At 47.6% G+C, this 23,881-nt stretch overlaps 1 protein-coding gene across 2 annotated transcripts in view; it reads right to left on the bottom strand.

The window, feature by feature from the left end:
• Positions 1-23,881, bottom strand: part of TRAPPC12 (trafficking protein particle complex subunit 12) — a 108,696-nt gene that overhangs the window by 83,812 nt on the left and 1,003 nt on the right. The window contains exons 2-3 of one of the 2 annotated variants that reach the window (XM_054476579.2): positions 23,495-23,764; positions 15,897-16,950 (exon numbers count right to left, since the gene is read on the bottom strand). In XM_054476579.2, coding sequence (XP_054332554.1) covers positions 15,897-16,946 — 1,050 coding nt within the window. In that variant the 5' untranslated portion in view covers positions 16,947-16,950; positions 23,495-23,764. The remainder of the gene's footprint in view (positions 1-15,896; positions 16,951-23,494; positions 23,765-23,881) is intronic. The other variant, XM_054476580.2, reaches the window with a different exon arrangement.

Raw genomic sequence — 23,881 nt, forward strand, 5'->3', positions numbered from 1 at the left:
CTGAAAGTGGAATCTGAAGCACGCCACTTACTTTAAAGGGAAGACACAGAAGGGCAAGGGGAGGGAGAACAGGTGCTTTTGTGTGGCCTGGGGACAGAAGAGATGTGCCAATGACCCACCCTGAGCAGGGAGCAATCTCACAGCTGCTGCCAAGCCCAGATGCTGGGCGAGCCAGCCTTCATGAGCCTCAGGAGTCAGCACAGTTCGGGGGCCCCAGGGAAGGGCCTGAAGTTACCAAGTCTGTTGTATGGGGACAAACTAGTCATCCCAACAGTGCAGAGAAAACTGTCACAGTCCGCAGGCCTCAGTGCTGTTTCAGTGGCTGCACCGCAGGCCGAGGGAGAGCCCGGGGTAAGTAAAGGCTGCTCACAGGACACGATGCTCTCCATGGGCGGCAGGAGAAGCCTCTCACACACAGCTGGGACCAGGACACAGCCCTGGACCATCTCTCTCCTTTCTGGGGGTGCTGCTGACTGAGGAGAGGCACCTGGGAAGGGGCAGCAGCACTGAGGTCCCTGAAACGCCTGAGGCGGGGGCAGCCGGGGGGATAGAGCAGCCCAGGGGGAAAGGGAAGCAGCGCTGAGGTCCCTGAAACGCCAGTGAGCATCCTGGGAGGAGGAAGCAGTGGCTCTGAGGTCCCTGAAATGCCAGAGACAGTGAGCATCCTGGGAGGAGGAAGCAGTGGCTCTGAGGTCCCTGAAACACCAGAGACAGTGAGTATCCTGGGAGGAGGAAGCAGTGGCTCTGAGGTCCCTGAAATGCCCAGAGACAGTGAGTATCCTGGGAGGAGGAAGCACTGGCTCTGAGGTCCCTGAAATGCCCAGAGACAGTGAGCATCCTGGGAGGAAGAAGCAGCAGCTCTGAGGTCCCTGAAACACCCAGAGACAGTGAGCATCCTGGGAAGAGGACGCAGTGGCTCTGAGGTCCCTGAAACGCCCAGAGACAGTGAGCATCCTGGGAGGAGGAAGCAGTGGCTCTGAGGTCCCTGAAATGCCTGGAGACAGCAAGCAGCCCAGAGCTGGCTGGACCTTCCCTGACACGTGCTCTGGGCATCTGGCCCGCAGCAGCTGCTGACAGGGACACAGCACAAAGGCCCTGCAGTCTCTTGGGTGAGCAGAAGAAAGACTCAAACTAGGACAACCTCAAGATGGGGGGTGGAGAAAGCCAAGATCTCTCCATCTCAGCACAAAGCTGCCTCCCAGCCACAGAGAAGCTGATGCTCATGCTGCAGGTGGGCCACCAGGACCACAGTGACTGAGGGTGTAGAGAAGCCTGCGTGCCCCCTGCCTGGACTTCACCGCTGGCTCAGATCTCTTCCTATTGTTCTCCTACCCTTTTTTTGGAGGGGGGAGCGGGGGAAAGAAAAGCATAGAAGTTGTTTCTCCTAAGAAACAAGGTTATTTCAATCTTTTGCTATCTTTTAAAATAGTGACACTTAAAAGAACAGAATCTAGACCATGAGAACAAGAGAATCAGAAAAGCTGCTGACATTGCTTCTCTGCTCTGCTGCCTCCCTTCTACCCGGAGAGATCAACAGCCTGCGGCAGGAGGGGCTGGGTGGCTCCGGGTCATAGGTCTGTCTCTTCCCTGGGTGCTAAACCCGGTGCTCGCAGAGGCCGACCTCACGTTTTCTCACATTGAGGCAAAGACCTAGGGGCAGCAGTTGTATAATTTCTGCTTTCAGAGCATAAGGTGAAGTACTTCAAATACCAGATCCACAAAAGCAGCTAACTGATCTAGCAGCAATAATTAAAGGGCAAAATAAAAGAGTTCAGACACAGGGCTCCATAAAGCTCTGCAAAAATGCAACTCGTCTCAGACAAAGAGCATCTCAGCCAGAGGGGCAGCGGAGCTGGGTAAAGAGCAAAATCAAATTGCAATGCCAGGGACAGAAGGCCAATTCAACTCCTCCATCCCTACAACATTATCAATGAGATCAGGCTGCAAAAATCTCTCATCCTTAAAATTCTCTGTTAGTTAATATTTTAGTTACCACAGCAAGTTCCTGAGATACTAGCATATGCATGACTATCAAATATCCCACCAATAGAGGGCCAAGGATGTGACAAGCATCTTAAGACAAACCTCGCCCTTGCTGTGTCGCTAACTGAAGGCGGTGACAGTGCAGGGAGGTGGAGACGCTTGTACAGCATCTCCTCCAGCGGTTACTGTGCCGGGGTGGGGGGGCGCGGGGGAGAGGGAGCTTCCCCCAGGGCTTTCTAGAGAGCAGTGCTACTACACTTGAGATGGAATCCAGCTAGAACCAATGATTCCTTCAGAACAGCAAGCCATTCAGTGAGAGTCTACTTTATCCAGGGCAAGGTTCAGGCAACACGAAGGAGATATATGAATATATCACAATCTGGGACTCATCGTGGTCTCGCCACCCCATTCTCCTGGTCAGGTGCATTTATGGAGGAGCAAGTGGCTGTTCTCACAGCTGACAGGCGGTTAGGGCCTGGCTGCCTTTCCTGCAATGGGGGAATAGTCTCAGTAGTCCCTTCTTGATTTTGATGGTGAAAGGCAAAACAGAAGCCAGAGCAGCGGACTGAAAGCGTATGGGTCTTACTGTCTGGGAAGCCTAAAGACACAAATGCTCATGGGGTAGCGCTGCTGAAAGGCAGCAGCCCCTGCACCTGGCACAGAACATGCTGAGCTTTCTGCCACATCGCCAATGCAGAAAGGTGCCTGTTTATCCTGGCAGGGTCTATCCTCTGGCTCCAGCGTTTGCTTACTCCAGGGAAAAATGAGACCACCTGAACAAAAAAACCACGACAATTAAAACCCAAACCCAAACTCAAGGATGTGGAGAAACTGCAACCCTCACACACCACATCATTGGTGGGGAGTCAACATGGAATAGCCATTTTAGAAAACTGTCTGGCGGGGCCTCAAAACGTCGAACAGAGTTACCATAGAACCCAGCGAGTCCACACCTAGCTATACAGCCCAGATCGCTGAGAACACATAGACAGAAACGCCTGTGTATGAATGTTCACAGTAGCATTACTCACAACAGCCAAAAGGTAGAAACAGCCCTAATGTCCACCAACTGATGAATGAATAAAAAGCAGAAGTAATTTGCTTCTGTCCATTTCAGGGTAACTGGGACTGGACTCTCTTGATGTGAACAACTGCAACATTGCTCAGAAGAAATCTAACAACTGTTGCCTTCAGACACAGCAAAGGACTGTGACCCGACAGAAGGAAAACATAAGTTGAACTCTTGAACCCAATGGCACTTTTTGGACCACAATGCAGGAGGAGAATCCTAAGCAGGGTTTGGGACGTCAAGGAGGTTAAGGCGGACGGGCTGACGAGGTTGAGACTGTACTCAAATATGCTTTCCCAACATTCTTATTTTGCTAAATTATTAACAACAATGGGAGACACAGAAAGTGTGAGAGTGTACGTGTGAGAAAGAATATACAACATTATCTATATATAATAAGTTCCACCTACATAATCCTTTGTGGTTTATTCTAAAAACCCAGCTACAATTTATAACATAACTTACTAGAAAATGGTTTTGGAACCTACTTACAAACTGGATAATTCTTTTTTTTTTTTTTTTTTTTAATTTCTGAAGTATTTATTGATCATTCTTGGGTGTTTCTCGGAGAGGGGGATATGGCAGGGTCATAGGATAATAGTGGAGAGAAGGTCAGGAGATAAACACATGAACAAAGGTCTCTGGTTTTCCTAGGCAGAGGACCCTGCGGCCTTCTGCAGTGTTTGTGCCCCTGAGTACTTGAGATTAGGGAGTGGTGATGACTCTTAAAGAGCATGCTGCCTTCAAGCATCTGTTTAACAAAGCACATCTTGCACCACCCTTAATCCATTTAACCCTGAGTTGACACAGCACATGTTTCAGAGAGCAGGGGGCTGGGGGAAAGGCCATACATAGATCAACAGCATCCCAAGGCAGAAGAATTTCTCCTAGTCAGAACAAAATGGAGTCTCCTATGCCCACCCCTTTCTACACAGACACAGCAACAATCTGATCTCTCCTTCCTTTCCCCACACTTCCTCCCCTTCTCTTCAACAAAACCGCCATCGTCCTCATGGCCGGCTCCCGATGGTCGCTGTCTCTTCGGAGCTGTTGGGTACACCTCCCAGACAGGGCAGCCGGGCAGAGGCGCTCCTCACTTCCCAGACAGGGCCGCCCGGGCAGAGGCGCTCCTCACTTCCCCGACGGGGCCGCCCGGGCAGAGGCGCTCCTCGCTTCCCAGACGGGGCCGCCCGGGCAGAGGCGCTCCTCAGTTCCTCCCAGACTGGGTGGCAGCCGGGCAGAGGCGCTCCTCACCTCCCAGATGGGGCGGCCGGGCAGAGGCGCTCCTCCCTTCCCCGACGGGGCGGCCGAGCAGAGGCGCTCCTCACTTCCCAGAGGGGGCGGCCGAGCAGAGGCGCTCCTCACTTCCCAGAGGGGGCGGCCGGGCAGAGGCGCTCCTCACTTCCCAGACGGGGCGGCCGGGCAGAGACGCTCCTCACTTCCTCCCAGATGGGGTGGCGGCCGGGCAGAGGCGCTCCTCACCTCCCAGACAGGGCGGCCGGGCAGAGGCGCTCCTCACCTCCTAGACGGGGCGACCAGGCAGAGGCGCTCCTCACTTCCCAGACGGTGTGGCGGCTGGGCAGAGGTGCTCCTCCCTTCCCAGATGGGGCAGCCAGGCAGAGGCGCTCCTCACTTCCCAGACGGTGTGGCGGCCGGGCAGAGGTGCTCCTCCCTTCCCAGATGGGGCAGCCAGGCAGAGGCGCTCCTCACTTCCCAGACGGTGTGGCGGCCGGGCAGAGGTGCTCCTCCCTTCCCAGATGGGGCAGCCAGGCAGAGGCGCTCCTCACTTCCTCCCAGACGGGGTGGCGGCCAGGCAGAGGCGCTCCTCACTTCCCAGAGGGGGCGGCCGGGCAGAGGTGCTCCTCACTTCCTCCCAGACGGGGTGGCAGCCGGGCAGAGGCACTCCTCACCTCCCAGACGGGGCGGCCGGGCAGAGGTGCTCCTCATCTCCCAGACGGGGCGGCCGGGCAGAGGTGCTCCTCATCTCCCAGACGGGGCAGCCGGGCAGAGGTGCTCCTCACTTCCTCCCAGACGGGGTGACGGCCGGGCAGAGGCACTCCTCACCTCCCAGACGGGGCGGCCGGGCAGAGGCGCTCCTCACCTCCCAGACGGAGTGGTCAGGCAGAGGCGCTCCTCACTTCCCATATGGGGTGGCGGCCGGGCAGAGGCGCTCCTCACTTCCCAGATGGGGCAGCCGGGCAGAGGTGCTCCTCACTTCCTCCCAGACGGGGTGGCAGCCGGGCAGAGGCGCTCCTCACCTCCCAGACGGGGTGGCCGGGCAGAGGCGCTCCTCCCTTCCCAGACGGAGTGGCCAGGCAGAGGCGCTCCTCACCTCCCAGACGGGGCGGCCGGGCAGAGGCACTCCTCACCTCCCAGAGTGGGCGGCCGGGCAGAGGCGCTCCTCACTTCCCAGAGTGGGCGGCCGGGCAGAGGCGCTCCTCACTTCCCAGAGTGGGCGGCCGGGCAGAGGCGCTCCTCACTTCCCATAGGGGGTGGCAGCCGGGCAGAGGCGCTCCTCACTTCCCAGATGGGGCAGCTGGGCAGAGGTGCTCCTCACTTCCTCCCAGACTGGGTGGCGGCCAGGCAGAGGCGCTCCTCACTTCCTCCCAGACGGGGTGGCTGCCAGGCAGAGGCGCTCCTCACCTCCCAGACGGGGCGGCCGGGCAGAGGCGCTCCTCACTTCCCAGAGTGGGCGGCCGGGCAGAGGCGCTCCTCACTTCCCAGAGTGGGCGGCCGGGCAGAGGCGCTCCTCACTTCCCAGAGTGGGCGGCCGGGCAGAGGCGCTCCTCACTTCCCATAGGGGGTGGCAGCCGGGCAGAGGCGCTCCTCACTTCCCAGATGGGGCAGCTGGGCAGAGGTGCTCCTCACTTCCTCCCAGACGGGGTGGCGGCCAGGCAGAGGCGCTCCTCACCTCCCAGACGGGGCGGCCGGGCAGAGGCACTCCTCACCTCCCAGACGGGGCGGCTGGGCAGAGGCGCTCCTCACCTCCCAGAAGGGGCGGCTGGGCAGAGGCGCTCCTCACTTCCCATATGGGGTGGCAGCCGGGCAGAGGCGCTCCTCACTTCCCAGACGGGGTGGCGGCCAGGCAGAGGCGCTCCTCACTTCCCAGATAGGGCAACAGGGCAGAGGCGCTCCTCACTTCCTCCCAGACGGGGCGGCCGGGCAGAGGTGCTCCTCATCTCCCAGACGGGGCAGCCGGGCAGAGGCGCTCCTCACTTCCTCCCAGACGGGGTGGCAGCCGGGCAGAGGGGCTCCTCACATCCCAGACGATGGGCGGCCAGGCAGAGACGCTCCTCACTTCCTAGACGGGGTGGCGGTGGGGCAGAGGCTGTAATCTTAGCACTTTAAGAGGCCAAGGCAGGAGGCTGGTAGGTGGAGGTTGCAGAGAGCCGAGATCACACCACTGCACTCCAGCCTGAGCACCATTGAGCATTGAGTTAGCGAGACTCCGTCTGCAATCCCAGCACCTCGGGAGGCCGCGGCAGGCAGATCACTCGAGGCCAGGAGCTGGAGACCAGCCCGGTCAACACGGCGAAACCCCGTCTCCACCAAAAATACAAAAACCATTCAGGCGTGGCGGCGCGCGCCTGCAATCCCAGGCACTCGGCAGGCCAAGGCAGGAGAGTCACAGGAGCCCGAGGCAGGGAGGTTGCAGCAAGCCGAGATCCCGGCAGTACAGTCCAGCTTCGGCAACAGAGGGAGACCGAAAAAAGAAGGAGAGGGAGACCGAAAAAAGAGGGGAGAGGGAGAGGGAGAGGGAGAGGGAGAGGGAGAGGGAGGGGAGGGGAGGGGAGGGGGAGGGGGAGGGGGAGGGGGAGGGGGAGGGGGAGGGGGAGGGGGAGGGGGAGGGGGAGGGGGAGGGGGAGGGGGAGAGGGAGAGGGATAATTCTTATATCCAGAGATCTAGAAAGAAGGGAGCTAAGCAGAGAAAGGGCTTGTGTGGGAGCCCTTGAGTTTACTGCTGATCACTCAGCTGTATGTGCAGAGGGTGCAGCTCTGAAGACAGGAAAGGTTGGGGTGCTATAAGCTGACAAGCCCAGAGCTCACACAGGGCTGCGGGGTGTTGAGTGTGGGTCTGCCATGGACAGGGTGCTGTGAGCTGGCAAGCCCAGAGCTCACACGGGGCTGAAGGGTGCTGAGTGTGGGTCTGTCATGTTTAGTGCTCTCACTGAACAGAAGGGGAATTCAGTATAGACTTCAGAAAGGTCACCCAAAAGTAGAAGCTACTGCTCTAAAGTCATTCTAAAAAGTCTAAAAACAAACATGAAACTAAATCTGTAAATAAGTTATTTGCTTGTCAGAATAAAGGGCAAGTCTTTCCAAAGGAAGATGAAAAAGCTAGACACACAATCTGAAATCCACAATGTCCACCTTCTAATAAAAAATTACTAGACATGTAAAACATGTGTCCCATAACTAAGAAAAAAGTACATAAAAATAGATGCAGATATTACATAGATAATGGAACTTTCAGATAAGAACTTTTTTTTCTTAAAGAGGCCTACGTTGCGCAGACTGGCCTCACACTCCTGGGCTCCAGTGATTCTCCTGCTTCAGCCTCTTGAGCAGCTGTGACTATGGGCACATGCCAGCACACCTGGCTCAGAAGACAACTTTAAGGTGCCTCTTATAAATGTTCTCAAGAGTTTAAAGTAAAGCTTGAAAATGATAAAAGAAAAATGATACAAAAAAGAACCAAATAAAAATTCCAGACATAAAAAACACAGAAAAGTCACTTAACAGGATTAGCTGCAAACTAAAAAGTCCGAAGAAAAGATAAGTGAACTTACGGACAGCGACAGAAATTCTAAACTTAACTACAAAGAGAAAAAGACTGAAAAATAAAAACAATAACAAAAACAGATCCTCGGTAACTTCTGTGGCAATATTAAGCAGTATGTATACTTGGAGTTTCCAGGAGTAGGAGAGAGAAAAAACACAAAAAATACCTGAAGAAATAATGACCCCAAATTTCCCCAAATTGACAAAAATGATAAAGTCTCAGATCCAATGAATGCCGAGCAAGATAAACATAAATCCCATGTGAAGGTACATCAGAACCCAACTGCTGAAAAACCAGGGATAAATTGTAAAAGCACCCAGAAGAAAAATATACAATTAGGTACAGAGGAGCAAGGATAAGAATTACTACAGACTTCTCATCAGAAACTATGCAAGTCAAAAGACAGTGGGATGACATCTTACAAGGTCTGAAAAGAAAAAAAAAAACTTGTCAACCTAGAATTCTACATGCTGTAAACATGTTGTATATTTGGCAAAAATAACCTTTAATAACGAAGATGAGGCTGGGCATGGTGGCTCATGCCTGTAATCCCAGCACTTTGGGAGGCCAAGGTGGGCAGATCACTTGAGGTCATGAGTTCAAGACCAGCCTGGCCAATGTGGTGAAGCCCTGTCTCTACTAAAAATACAAGAACTAGCCAGGCACGGTGGCTCACTCCTGTCATTCCAGCACTTTGGGAAGCTGAGGTGAGCACATCACTTGATGTCAGGAGTTTGAGACCAGCCTGACCAACATGGTGAAACCATGTGTCTACTAAAATAACAAAAATTAGCTGGGTGTCGTGGTGCATGCCTATAATCCCAGCTACTCAGGAGGCTGAGGCAGGGGAATTGCTTGAGCCTGGGAGGTGGAGGTTGGAGTGAGCTGAGATTGTGCCACTGCACTCCAGCCTTAGTGACAGAGTGAGACTGTGTCTCAAGAAAAAAAAAAAAAAATTAGCTGGATGTGGGGGTGTGTGCCTGTAGTCCCAGCTACTTTGGAGGGTGAGGCATGAGAATCACTTAAACCTGGGAGGCGGAGGTTGCAGTGAGCTGTGATTGTGAAACTGTACTCCAGCCTGGGTGACAGAGCAAGATTCTGTCTCAAAAAAAAAAAAAAAAAAAGTAATAATTTTGAAACTAATAAAAGCTGCGAGAATCTGTAGCTTGTACATCTGCACCCCAAAATTAAAATTTCTGCCCTTCAAAAGACACCTAAGAAAATGCAAAAACAAGGCACAGAATAGTAAAAAAAAAAAATTGCAACACATCTATTATGTATGATAGCTAATTTCCAACCAGGATATTTACAGAATTCTTAAAACACAGTAACAACAAGACAAACATCCAAAGTTTGAAAGATGGAGAAAACATTTGAAGAGATACTTTATAAAGATATACAAATAGCCTATATATCAAAGGATTAATATATCAGATCCTATGTATCAAGTAGCCTGTATAACCTCGGTCATCAGAGAAATGCAAAAATCAAAAAAAGTTCACTATACCCTGGATATAAAATAATTGGAGCTCTCATACATTGCTGACGGAAACATGAAATACTGTGCCCACTTTGGAAACTGTTCCATTTCTTATAGAGCTAAATGCACATTTATCATAAGCCCCAGAAAGTATACGATCAAGTTTTTACCCAAGAGAAACGAAAATATGTCCACACAAAAGACTGTATTCAAATAATTTGCTTTCCCAACATTCTTATTTTGCTAAATTACTAATAACGGGAGAGAGTGTGAGTGTGTGTGTGACAGAATATACAACATTATCTCTCTATAGTAAGTTCCACCTAGAGAGCCCTTTGTGGCTTATTCTAAAAACTCACCTACGATTTATAACATAATTTACTAGAAAATGGGTTTTGAACCTACTTACAAGCTGGATAATTCTTACATACGCAGCAGTGGGAATTTAGTTATCAGCAAAGGCTCAAGGCTGGCAGTAATTATGGATTCCAGATTCAAGACTTTTGGTGCTGGAAGGACTCACTGGAGGAGACTCTCAGCCACCCACTCATCTCTGATCTCCCCCCCCTTTTCTTTTTTTTTTAACCTCAGACAAAGTGCTGCTCTGTTGCACAGGGTGGAATGCAATGGTGCCATCTCAGCTCACTGCAACCTCTGCTTCCTGGGTTCAAGTGATTCTCCTGCCTCAGCCTCCCAAGTAGCTGGGACTACAGGCGTGCACCACCACGTCCGGCTATTTTTTGTATTTTTAGTAGAGACGGGGTTTCACTGTGTTAGCCAGGGTGGTCTTGATCTCCTGACCTCATGATCCACCCACCTCGGCCTCCCAAAGTGCTGGGATTACAGGTGTTAGCCACCATGCCCGGTCCTCTCCTTCTCCTAGTAACAGAACTTCGGTTTTGCCTGAGCACATGGCCACCTACCTAAAGACTATTTTCAGCCTTCCTTGCATCTTGGTGTGGCCAAGTGACTAAACCCTAGGTAGTGGGATGTGAGTGGACACACTGTCTTCCAGATGACGTATCTTAAAAGGAATACTGCAGAGCTCTCCAGCCTCTCCCTCTTCCAGATGGCTGGAAGACAGCAATGGGAAAAAGCTTCCTGGACTTGGTTGAGGAAGGTAGAGTCAATCCACAGCGCTGGCCCACATATCTCCAAAGTGTTCTACCACCTGGAAATAAAACATGTATCCTATTCCAGCCACCATACCTTTGGCTTTCTTTGTTAAAGCAGCTGAGCCTACAGTCTAACTGACAGACTTACCAAAACCTTTCATTTTACAGAGAAGAAAATAGAGCCACAGATGTTCAATGAATTCCCTTAGGTTACACAGGTTATTGGCAAAGCAACAATTTGAAACCAGTTCTTCTAATTCAAGGCTCTTCCTAAGCTCACATACTGATCAGGGATATGTCTATGTATCAGGCAACTTCTGGGACCCTGGAGAAGACTCAGCTACTCATTCTTTATGGAACACTAAAATTAAGCCATTTGATTTCCAGTTCTTTTTTTTTTTTTTAATGTGGGTAAATAGAAAAGGCATTTTATTTTTAAATTTTAGAAAATTTAGTTGACAAATACAAATTATATATATTCAAGGTATATAACGTGATCATTTGTTATAAGTAGACATAGTGTACTGAATTCCAAAGTTGAAATAATTAACACAACCATCACTACCCATAGTTACTGTGTGTGTGTATATGTGTGAGGGTGGTGAGGACACTTAAAATCTGCTCTCATCAAATTTCAAGTAAACAACGCAGTATTACTACCTACAGTCACCATGTTAAATGTACATTCCATCCCCAGCATTCCTTCCTCTTGCATAAATGAAGCTCTGTACCCTTTGAGTAACAACTCCCCATGCCCCTCACACCCCCAGGCCCCAGCTTCTATGAGTCTGACTTCTGTAGATTCCACATGTAAATGAGATCACGTGGTATTCACCATTTTGTCTGGCTTATTTCACTTAACCTAATGTCCACCAGGTGCATGCATATAGTCACAAATGGCAAGGTTTCCCCTTGTTTTTAAGGACTAAATAGAATTCCATTGTGTATATTTTCTTTTCTTTAAAAACTTTTGTTTTTTAAAAAGAGACAGGTCTTATACTCTGTTATCCATGCTGGAGTGCAGTGGTGCAATCATAGCTCATTGCAGCTTTGAACACCATGGCTCAAGTGAGCCTCCTGCCTCAGCCTCCTGAGAAGTTTGGATTATGGGCGCGAGCCACTACATAGCAAATTTTCTCTGTCCTCTCACCTGTCGATGGGCACTTAGGTTGATTCCCTGTCTGGGCTACTGTGAAGAATTCTGCAGTGGGCATGGAGTGCAGGCATCTCTCTGAGCTCCCGATTTCAATTCCTTTGGATACATACCCAGAATGGGGGACTGTTAGATCACATGGTAGCTCTATTTTTAACTTTTTAGGGCACCTCCGTAATGTTTTCCATAATGGCTGTATTAATTTACATTCCCACCAACAGTGTACAAGGGTCCCTTTCTCCACACCCTCACCAACTCTTGCTGTCTCCAGAGTTTTTGGTTAATGGCCATGATATCTCATTGTGATTTGGATTTGCATTTCCCTGATAATTAGTGCTGTTGCTAGTTCTTTGATTTAAACAGAAATCCTTCTGTGAGAAATACAATTAGTCGTTTTCTATGGTAGGGAGAAATACAACATAAGACGAACAGGCCAGAACTAAGGCAAACAGGACCTGTGTTCTGGCACTGGCTCTGCAGTGTACTGGCTGCACTATCTAGGGTAAACACGCCCACGGGAATCTGCCTGGACCTCTACTGAGCCACAGGGCACTGAAAGTATCCATTTGCAGGTCTGCCTTCCCTTGTCTAGGCCATCTGTCCTGGTCTGGGCTGGCGGGTGTGCATCACACCCTCCTTTGTGTCAAGAGGAGAGAGGATGCCTGGGACATGGCAGGCTTGCTGGTGAATGCACAAGTCATTCGGATCTGTTTCCTCATCATAAAAGGAGAAACTGGACTGGATCAGAGACCTTTCAGCTTTTTTGAGGAACAGGTGTTTTCCATTCCTTGAAAGCTTTGAGCTCGTTGCAAGGTATTGAGTACTCTTAGCCCTACTCACTAAATGTCATATGCTCACGCCAGCCCTTTTGTCAACCAAAGTGAAACACCTCTGCCCATTTCCAAATGTACCTAAGACCCTTGGACTCCAGCACCCAGTCGGGAAGCAATAGGTTAAGTCTTTCCTGTGGCAGCCTTCAGATTTCCTCTGAGTTACAGTCAGAGGAAGAAGCAAACGGCACGGCAAGCAACAGAGGGTTTGAAAGAAAGTGCTAAAGGCCAGACCCACAGATGTTAAAAGGAATTTCACAGCAGAGAGGACAAAGACCCCGAGAGAGGCGGGAAGAAACATGGAGCAGAACGCGAAAGCCATCTTGGGGGTACAGGGTACAGAGACAACACCAGGGAGTGGGAAAACAGGTAAGGATTCAGTGACAAATAAATCCAGTCCCACACATCCAAATACCCCTGACATCAGAGTCCGGAATTGGTATTCATTAAAAAGATGCTGCAAAGGTTAAATTATGCTCAGTGTATTCTGCCTAAGAGGGTAGAGAAGGATGCCTTGACCAATGCCTGGTCAAGAGTAAGCACACAATAAATACAGTAAATGAATATTAGTAAATTAGTCAATGAATATTCTGGAAAGACTGCCATGTAAAATACCCAAAATATGGATGTCTATAGGCTTACACTTCAGTTATCTGAAAAAATTAATTGGCATCATTTCTCTAGCATGTCACTTTTCTTTTCCTAGAGAATTCACCACTCCTAGGTCTCAGCCATCTATCAATTCAATAAAAACAGTCACGGTCATACAACTGGCTTATTGGCTTACCTACTTGTGTTCAGGAGTGGGAGTGGAGTGGGTAAGTGGGTTCAGGAGTGGGTAAGTGGTTGCACTAAAGTGGGCTGTAGGTCCTTCTTTCAGTTTCAGGAAGACAGACATGCACAGGATCTGAGGCCAGTAAACTGGGAGGTGGGGCGCCCCACCACGTACAGTGCCATATGGAAACTACTAATCCTGTCCCACAATTTGGTTGCAATAAACTAAAACTGACATGCATATGATTTAATCTGATACATATGTATACATATATTTATAAAAATTTTATCATACTATGCATGCTACATGCTATCTTCTGTCCTGATTTTCAAATTTAACAGTATGAGATGAACCTCATTAAATATTCTGTTTTATATCTTTTCTAAAAATAGGTTCTACAATTTATTTATATTATTATTCACCAATGATCAGAGGAAGATTTTATTACTTAGAGCACTTTTAGGTTTGCTGCAAAATTAAGCAGGGTATAGAGATCATCCATATATTGCCTGTCCACACACACACACACACACACACACACACACACACACACACACACACAGAGTCTTCCCCATGATCAACACACCTCGCCAGAGTGGTCCACCTATTACAACTGATGAATCTACACGGACGCATCATTGTCACCCTACGTCCACAGCTTACATTAGGGCAGTCTCTTGGTGTGGTACATTCCATGGGTTTGGTAAAATAAATAACATGTACCCAGCATTAAAGTGTCACACACAATAGTTTCATTGCCTTAAAATCCTCTATGTTCCACCTGTTCATCCCCTCCTCCCCCTAACCCCTGGCATCATTTTAAACTTACATGAATATTCCATTGTAAAGATGAGGTGAGTCAAATGTATTCAAGCCTCCTAATAACGGGCTTTTAGATTATTTCAGATTCTTTGCAATTACAAACCACCCTGATAGACATCTCAACAGCTGGTATCTGTATACAAGTATGATTATGTCCTCACAATACATTCCTAAGAGTGGAATTTCTGGGTCAAAGGATATGCACATTTTGATACGCATTTCAAAATTTACTTAAATATGTTTGTACTGATTTTGGTCCCATCTGGGCTGCCTTAGAGAGGCTATTTTCCCACACTTCAACAGACAGTAAATCATGACTGATAGATGGAAACGGAAATGACTTGAGTGTGATGGCGGCAGGAGGCAGACAAATCCTAGGCAGACAGGGGCGGTCCCCAGTGAAACCTGACTGTGGAGCTGAAGACAGTTTAAAGCCTAGCTGCAAGTCCCAGATAAACCCACGTAAGGGACTGAGAACCTCTCGTCCCATGTGGTGCACTTTCCTCTGATTGATTACCCCTCTTTACCTATTTTACATATACTTACCCTTCCCCAATTGGTTTTTTCCACTGTCGTGCCCACCTTTGAGTGGTGACTTTGTTTTAGCCTTCTTTTTTGCATACTCACAATCAGCATGCACCCCTCCATTCTGAGCCCAAAAAAGCCCCTGAGCCAGCCACACTGGGAGAGAGACCACCTGACTTCCGGCGGGGGACCACCCTCGCCTCCCCTCTCTGCTGAGAGCTGTTTTGTGCTCAATAAAACTCTTGTCTGCCCTCCTCACACTCTGGTTGTCAGCATAATCTCGTTCTTCTTGGAGGCAGGACAAGAACTCAGGACTCTGCGGACTGCAGGTACCAAGACAGCAATAACACTGTAACCCTCCATCCCCCACCCCCTTCGGCTGCCCCACTCAACGGGAAGCAGTGGTCTGTTAATGCGCCCGTTTAGAGCTGTTAAGATGCCCGTTAGTCCGTCTGCAGACGTGGGTCGAAAAGAGCTGTGTGCACGCTGTAACACCCCCTCTCGGGCTTCGGGGTCGCGGGCGTCGTTGTTTGGGCGCCACGGTGTTCCCCTCGCCTGGACGCGGGAGTCCACTGTGGGAGTCACTTGCCACATGCCTGGTCCAGCTACAAGCCCCGTGTGGAGCCTGCTCCTATGCTGGCGGTTGGAGCAGCTCCCGGACCCCTACACCCAGTTGCTAGCACAACCCTCCTGCTGGGGGCTGAGAGCACAGTCACCGAGGCCACGGGATATGCCAAAGCGCAAGCCAGGTGCGGCCCGGCAGGCCTAGTGGGCGAACCTGGGCTGAGAGAGGCCTGGGCAGGGGCATCGCCCACCGCGGAGGTCTCCAGCTGGCAAAGCGGCACCGAAAAAAACCCTGCATCAGTTGTCTTTCATTAGTAGTGAGATCAAACATTTCTATATTACCACTCAGCTTAACATTTACATATTTCTGTGATTTGTTACTTTTTGGGTCACGCATATTTTTCTTATTCAACCTATAAAAATTCTATATCAGGCACATTATATGTTACATGAATATATTTTTCCATTTTTTAAAGAAAGAAATGGATTTATTATTAACTGGAGTTCAAATGTCAAATGGATTACAGGACATGGAGAACTGACTGAGAGAATTACGGCAGAACTGTCTGCTTTGGTGGCATTTATGTCTACATCTCTGACTAGCAGTTCATTAAACATATTCTGTTGGGGAAACCAACAGATCCTAATTACCCAGGGACAGAGGAACAGAGACGCTCACAACGGGATGCTAGGAACTACTGAAAACAAGGATTTCTCCATCCCTTGAGGGGCACTGTGCGTATCTCACAGACACAGAGGGGAGGCGCGAGCCGCGGAGGCGGGAGACCTGGGCTCACCTGGATGTTGTCGAACCTGAGGCCCGGCATGGTGAGGTTCTCCTTGTCCACGAACACGGCGCCGCGCTGCTGGGTGGCCACGGCCCGCAGGACTCCACGCGTAGCCTCGCCGGGGAGCCAGGCGTCATTCCTCCGGTCCATCTCGCTCATGCTCAGGGCGGTGGCAAAGGGGTCGTCACTCCCTGCAAACACTGCCTGGATGTGCGCGAAAGGCTCTGGCGACGCCGGGGGCGCAGCTGCCTGGGGCCCTCGCATGGCCACAGGTTCGGGGCGCCCCTCGGTCCCGGGCACAGCCAGGGGAGGCGGGCTGGCCGGGGCCGGGGAGCCCGCGCCGGGGTTGCTGACGGAAATGAAGGCGGAGGTAGTGAAGGAGTCGAAGAAGTCCGAGGCCAAGGAGTGGCTGGCGGCCGTGTCTCCGAAGAACGTGCTGAGGCTGGGGCTGGGCTGCACCACCTGGGGCGGCGTCCTGGCCGAGGCCTCGCTGGCGCCACCGAAGCTGGGCGACTTCACCATCTGCGGCTCGAAGCCGTCCCCGGAGGCCGGGGGCGCGCGCTGGCTGAAGATGGTGCACACCGGGACCGGCTCCGCAACGGGAGGCTCCTGCTCCGGGCGCGCGGCTTCGCTGCCTGGGACCTCGCGGGCCGCGTCCTGTCTCGGGGCCCCTCCGCTACTGGGTGCCGCGTCCTCGGGCGCACAGTCGCCGTCGACCTCGCCGCTGGGACTCGGGTTGCCCGCGGGCTCCGGGCCTGGGTCGCCTTCCCCTCCGGGCTCAGCTTCGTCCCGCGCTCGGCCCAGGTCGCCCGCGTCGCCCTCGCTGTTGTTGGGGGAGTCGGAGATGAGGACGCTCTCCATCATGTGTTCGTTCAGCTTGTCCCCGAGAGGACTCGAGCCTTCCGATGCGGTCTCGTTCTCTTCGGATCCAAACTCATCTCCGCCAAGATCGATGGTTTCCTCGTGGAAGAGCAACCCCTGCTCCTCCGGAGGCGCGAGCTGAGGCGGGTGCGGGGACTCCGGGGCCGGGGTCTCCTCTCCGCCGCCAGCGTCCTCCATGACCCTGAAAGTAAAGACAGAAAGAAGGCTCCTGAGCGTGATCTTCATTCACCTCAACCGAAAAATGAGTATTGCTTATAGATTCAAATGACTCAGACTTCCATTTCTCCAGCTTCTTATCCATGTGCTTTTGATTATGGTAAAATACACATAAAATTGACCACCTTAAGTTCAGTAGTGTTAACTATTTCTACATTTCTGTGCAACCAATCTCCAGAACACTTTTCATCTTGCAAAACTAAAATTCTATCCCCATTAAACATTCCCCTGTATACCCATCTCTCCCTGCCTAGAGCATCCGCCATTCTACTATAAAATAAGTGGAATCACCCGATAACTGTCTTCTTGTGACTGGCTGATTTTACTTAGCATAAAGTCCTCAAGGGCTATTTATGCTACAGCTTGGTCAGAGTTTCCTTCCTTTTTATGGATGAAAAATATTCCATGGTATGCGTACACTACATTTTGTTTATCCAGCTATCTGTTGTTGAACACGTGGGTTGCTCCCATCTTTTAGCTAATTGCGGATGCTGCTGCAATGAACGTGGCTGTACAAACAGCTCTTTGAGACCCTGCTTTCAATCATTTTGGGTAAATATCTAGAAGGAACTGCTGGATTATATAGTAATTCTATTTTTAATTTTTTTTGAGGCACCAAAAAACTGTTTTTCATAGTGGCTGAACCACTTGTCATTCCCACCAACAGTGCACAAGCCTTGGAATTCACATCCTTGCCAACACTTGTTATTTTGTTTTATTTCATAGTAGACATTCCAGTAGGTGTGAGGTTCCAGCCATACAAACACTACTTTATTCTGAGAGTCAGCTAAGTCCCTCCTCTTCCATGAAGCCCTCCCAAGACTCTTCAATTTGTAATAGTCTCTTGACTCTTCCCCATGCCGTCCGCCCCCACCCCCGCCCCGCGCCCCAGCTCATATTATCTGCCTGACTCTGGAAATCTGATACAGTGCGAATGACATGAAAAATTTAAACAGTAAGAAAACAATAGCACACTCACTGAGCACTGATGGCTGAAGCTGACAACACAACTAGCTAACATTTATCGGCACATACTATGCCCCTGGCTATATATACATATGCCTATGTGATTCTCAGAACACCCCTCTGAGACAGCTGCTATCACTGTCTTCGTTTTGCAGATGAGGACACTGAGGCCTTGGGAGGCTATGTAAGCCGAAATCACACAGCTAGTGAGGGGGGAAACCAGGACTAGCCAAAGAATGAGACAAAGAGCTCAAACTGTAAAAAAGTATTTGTTCTTTTTCTTGAAAAACTTTTACTTTATGTAGTTTTACTCTCATAGTGAACAAATTCAAGTTAAGGAAAAGTAAGAGACTATGATAAAAGATAAGGGATTTTTTTCAGAATAAAACAACATGTACCTTTTTTACTTAAAAAATGACACTTAGCTGATCTCTAGATAAGACTACCCTTTTCTCACTGTCAACACTTCCATCACAGTATTCCCAATGAGTCAGCCTTCCCAAAACATTATTTTAAAGTACATAATCCAAGTTATACATTTTGAAGAAGTTTCCGGTTCAGCCTGGTCAGTTACTAATTCCCTTATACATTCATCCAATAATTGTTAAGTATAAATGAATAAAAAATCCAATGAAAAGGAGTAAAACCTTTTTTTTCCTGCCATGTTTCACCGGGAGCCCGAAGAACAAACTGCCCTAGAACCCCAAAGGGGGAGCCTCTGTGCATGGTAAGGCTGCTCCTTCGGGTCCTTCCTGCGCAGGGATAGAGGCCGGGCACAAGGAGCAAACAGGCAGCATGAGAGAGTGCGCCCTCTGAAGTCTCCCAGCAGGACTTGAAGGCACTACCATGGTCTGCGTATTTTATTTTAGACATAAGAATTTATTTCCATATAAGCTAATGATGAGAGAAAGGGATCTTCCCTCTGTCTCATCTCCCCTCAGCCCTAACAAGATTCTAGGTTCTAAAGCTAATTCTGATTCAATCTCACAGATTTTAAAAGTTTTATTGCCTTTGTGAAGAAGCTTTTTTAAGAAACAATTCTTACTATTGTGAAGATGAAGCTGCTTTAAACCTCTAAGATTTAGGGAAATCTGTTTATCAGAGATATAATAACAAAAAACATTGCCTAGAAAAACATCACCAAAATAATAAAAATTAAGGTAAAATGCTTCTAAATTATAAAGCTTAAAAACTTTATAAATTGTAAATTAAAGAGAACTGATAAAATGGGAATGTCCAAAATTTTCATTAATATCTGCAAACCACTTTTGAGAAGAGAAGAAAATAAAAAAATAAATTTTATTCTTAAGTAAATACCAAAGTAATAAAAAGTCCTAATAATTTAGGGCAGGGATGATCACTTTTGCTTTCACACAAATAAAATCTAGATGCAGGAAAATGCTTGTAAGTAAGGATCTGAGGGTTTCTTCTCTAGAAAATCAAGAGGAATGCTCAAATAAAAATGATATAAAACATGATTTAGATGATGCTTTTATGAACGGGAAGACATACATATTATAAAGCTACATCTATATAAATTATATACATAAGATTTTGTGAGAAGGGACATATAATTTGTAGCAAAATAGCTTCTTCACTTCAAGGGTTTCCTTACTCTAATCTTATTCCAATGTAAGGTTCAAATGCAAAGCAGACACTAGTAATAACCATGTATATATGACCAGATAGTTCTATAACCATAAAAAAAGTACAACCAGTAGTTAAGTCTTCCTACAAAGAAAATATAGGGTCCAGAGGGTTTACCAATGACTTCTACCAAAGATTCCGTACAGATAAAATTCCTACAGTACAAAAATTCCTGCAGAGAAGAAGACACATGACCCAATTCACTTTGTAAGGCTAATATAACCTTGAGACCAAAATTTGACAAAGCCATACTAAAAGGGAAACTATCATCTCACTCATGAACACACATGCAAAAATCTTGAAATATTAGCTAACTGAATCAGCAATGTATTTATTTTCTACCAAACTCAGGTTATCCCAGAAATGTATTGTTGGTTTAATGAGATAGATTAAGTAATAAAAGTACATGACTATCTCAATAGATGCACAAGAAAGTATCTAATAAAATTCAGCATCTGCTCAAGATAAAACCTGTCAGCAAACTAGCAACAGAAAGTAACCTCCTTAATGCAATCAAAGGTATCTGCCAAAAACCTAAAGGAAACCTCAAATTAACAGTGAAACGTCTAAAGCATTCTCTTTAAAAGTAGAAAAAAGATAAAGAAGTCCTCTTCAACATTTTTATGCTGCCTAATACTGGAGTCCTCGGGCAGGATTAAGGCAAGAAAAATAACTAAAAGCTACAATAAAAACTGAAAAAAAAATAAACCTTAATTCTTTGTGTATGATTATTTATGTAGAATACATCAAAAATCTATGGTATAAAGACTGAAATATCGGGCCGGGCACGGTGGTTCACGCCTGTAATCCTAGCAATTTGGGAGGCCGAGGAGGGTGCATCACCTGAGGTCAGAAGTTCAAGACCAGCCTGGTCAACATGGTGAAACACTGTCTCTACTAAATATACAAAAATTAGCCAGGCGTGGTGGCGGGCGCCTGTAATCCCAGCTACTTGGGATACTGAGGCAGGAAAATCACTTGAACCCGGGAGGCGGAGGTTGCAGTGAGCCGAGATCACACCATTGTGCTCCAGCCTGGGCAACAGCAGCGAAAACTTCATCTCCAAAAAAAAAACAAGACTGAACTATCACAAGGGAACATGTAGCACACATGAAAGGAAGAGACGATTTTCCTTGAGTGATGTGTAGACAAATCATGCAGCTGGGAAAAAATAAACTTGGAATCTTGTCTCACCACAGACACAGTGTCAATCTCAGGGACATTAACAACTTAACTGTGAAGGCCGGGCGCGGGGGCTCACGCCTCAATCCCAGCACTTTCGGAGGCCGGGGCGGGCGTATCACAAGGTCAGGAGTTCAAGACAAGCCTGGCCAACATGATAAAACCCTGTCTCTACTAAAAATACAAAAATTAGCCAGGCGTGGTGGCGGGCACCTGTAATCCCAGCTCTCTGCTACTCGGGAGGCTGAGGCAGGAGAATCACTTGAACCCAGGAGGCAGAGGTTGTAGTGAGCCAAGATCGCGGCACGACATTCCAGCCTGGGTGACAGAGAAAGACTCCATCTCGGGCGGGGCCGGGTGGGGGGGGCAAAAATTAACTGTGAAAAGCAAAACTTCAAAACTTTCAAAAGAAAATATAAGAGAATATTTTTACAGAGTAGGCAAAGCCTCTTAAACTAGGTATAATAAATAAGTACAAACCATAAAGGGAAAATGGATACATCTGCTATATTAAAATGGAAAGTTCTATCATTAAAAACCTAAAAAAAGTGAAACAAACAAATGTAACTAAGAAAGGATTAACACGAAGAATACATAAAGAATTCCTACAAATTAATAAAAGGACACTAAATGATCCATTAGAAAAATAAGCAACAGAGCTGAAACGGGTATACCTTTGAACATTCATGTTGAGAAACTACTTGGTATTATCTAGTAAAGTTTAAAAAGTACATTATCTTATCACTTTGATAACTATACATCTTGATTTTTGCCAGAACAATTCAATTTTTCACCCATGGTTTAAGTTATTCCTATTATTTTATTAGTATTATTATTTTCTGAGACATAGTCTGGCTCTGTCACCCTGGCGGGAGTGCAACGGGACGATGGTGGCTTACTGCAGCCTCGATCTTCTGAGCTCAAGCCCATCTTCCTGCCTCAGCCTCTGGAGTAGCTGGGAATACAGGTGTGCACCACCACACTCAGCTATTTTTGTATTTTTCGTAGAGATGGGGACTCAATATGTTGGCCAGGCTGGTCTCAAACTTCTGGGCTCAAGTGATCCTCCTGCCTTGGCCTCCTAAAGTGCGGAGATTACAGGTGTGAGCCACTGTGCTTGGCCTCAGTAAAATCACTAAGTGTCTCCTTTCACTCTTAAAGGAGTCTTGGTTGAGACAATAAATATGTGGTCATAGTACCTAGGACCTAGCAATTCCATTGCTAGATACATATCCTGGAGGAATTCCTGTACATGAGCAGTGTATGCTATGATGCTGAATTTCATAAGGTATTTTGTAAATACTTTGTATTTTGTATGCTGAATTTCATAAATAACAAATCAAAATACAAAAGTATTTTGTATCTTCTAAAGTCCTAAAAGAAAAAGTAGGCTGGGCATGGTGGCTCACGTCTGTAATCCCAGCACTTTGGAAGGCCGAGGCAGGCGGACCACGAGGTCAGAAGATCAAGACCATACTGGCTAACATAGTGAAATGCCGTCTCTACTAAAATACAAAAAATTAGGCAGGTGTGGTGGCGGGCGCCTGTAGTCCCAGCTACTTGGGAGGCTGAGGCAGCAGAATCGCTTGAACCCAGGAGGCGGAGGTTGCAGTGAGCCAAGATCATGCCACTGCACTCCAGCCTGGCGGCAGAATAAGACTCCATCTCAAAGAAAAAAAAAAAGTGGAAATAAGCACTGCCTGTAGACACAATAATAAGTAAATCAGTAGACTGTGGTATACTAGAACATAAAATATTAAAATAGTGGTGAAAAGCAGTGAACTGTTCCATATCTAACATATAAATTATGTTTGGATCTCACAAATACAATTTTGCACAAAGAATGAGTAGAAAAATAAACAGCATGACTCTGTATATTCAAAAACATGTAAATTAAACAAAAGTGTTGAATCCAAACACTTTTTTTGTGTTAGGAACACAAACGTATTTGGTCAAACTACAAAGAAAAGTCAGGATATAGTAACAGACACTTTAGTGAGGGAGGGGTGGAAGGTGATGGCAGGAGAGCTTGACTGGGGAGGGACACACGAGAGTTTCAACGCACTGGGAAATGGTCCCCATCTTATGCTGGTAATGGAAGACTGGGTTGACTTGATCTTTAAATCTCACATGTGTGTTACAGGCAGTCTTTATATTTCATAATTAAAAATAGAAAAACACAAGTATCTGCTCTTGATTTCTACGTGATAGAAATCTTTACTCCCTCTTATCATTGGCTTTATTTTTATTAAACCATAAATAGGATTTTAAGCTTACATAAGCTTACAGAAGCTTTACATCACAGTGCAGCAAAGAAATCTGACTTTCTCCTTGTCCAGCTGAGGGCTTTGCACAAGAATGTGCTTAATTGTTTAAAATTTTTTTAAATATTAAATTTAAGTAATTCTGTATTTGAGAAATAAAAAGTTCCTAACCACATTTAAAACTTGGTTTCTCAGGTTCATTTCCTGGACACAGACACTCTGTAAACATAAATCTTTTACCAAATTGCAGTCACGTAAAATTTCTTTCCCTGAGGGCACTAGGGTGTGTAGTGGAAATCTAGGTAGCATGTATTAACAGAAGTCTCCATGTAATGAACACTCACTACAGATCAAGCATTTTACTTGTATTATTTAATACTCATCCTAAACTTATGAAGCATTATTATTACCGAAGGCCAAGCGATTTGCCTAACATCACATTGACAGTACCTGATGGTGACAGGCTACCCACACAGGGTTTTCTGCCAATACTCTTTTCTCTGTGCTGGTCACCTCTCAGCTCCTCTTGCAAGGTTGCCAGGCAGGGGTGGGCAGAAAGAGCTCTGAATGCAGGGTCTCAATAACTGTGTTGAGTCTTAGCTTCACGACCAAGTGAAGTAACCTCTGAAAATCTTGATCTTTTAGATGAGGTTGGTACATCAGAATAAAGAGGATTAAATAGTGGCACCCATGCATAGGCATCTTTTAAAGTGTGAAGAGCTGCACAGACACAAGCATAATAATTATCACTTTAATGATAAAGCAGAGTGGCAACACCCAGTTTAGTAACTGTGAAGAAGATCCCGTCAGAAATCACAAAATGTAAGAACTGAATGA

This window comes from Pongo pygmaeus, chromosome 12 (assembly GCF_028885625.2).
Source record: "Pongo pygmaeus isolate AG05252 chromosome 12, NHGRI_mPonPyg2-v2.0_pri, whole genome shotgun sequence".
NCBI classification, from domain to species: domain Eukaryota; kingdom Metazoa; phylum Chordata; class Mammalia; order Primates; family Hominidae; genus Pongo; species Pongo pygmaeus.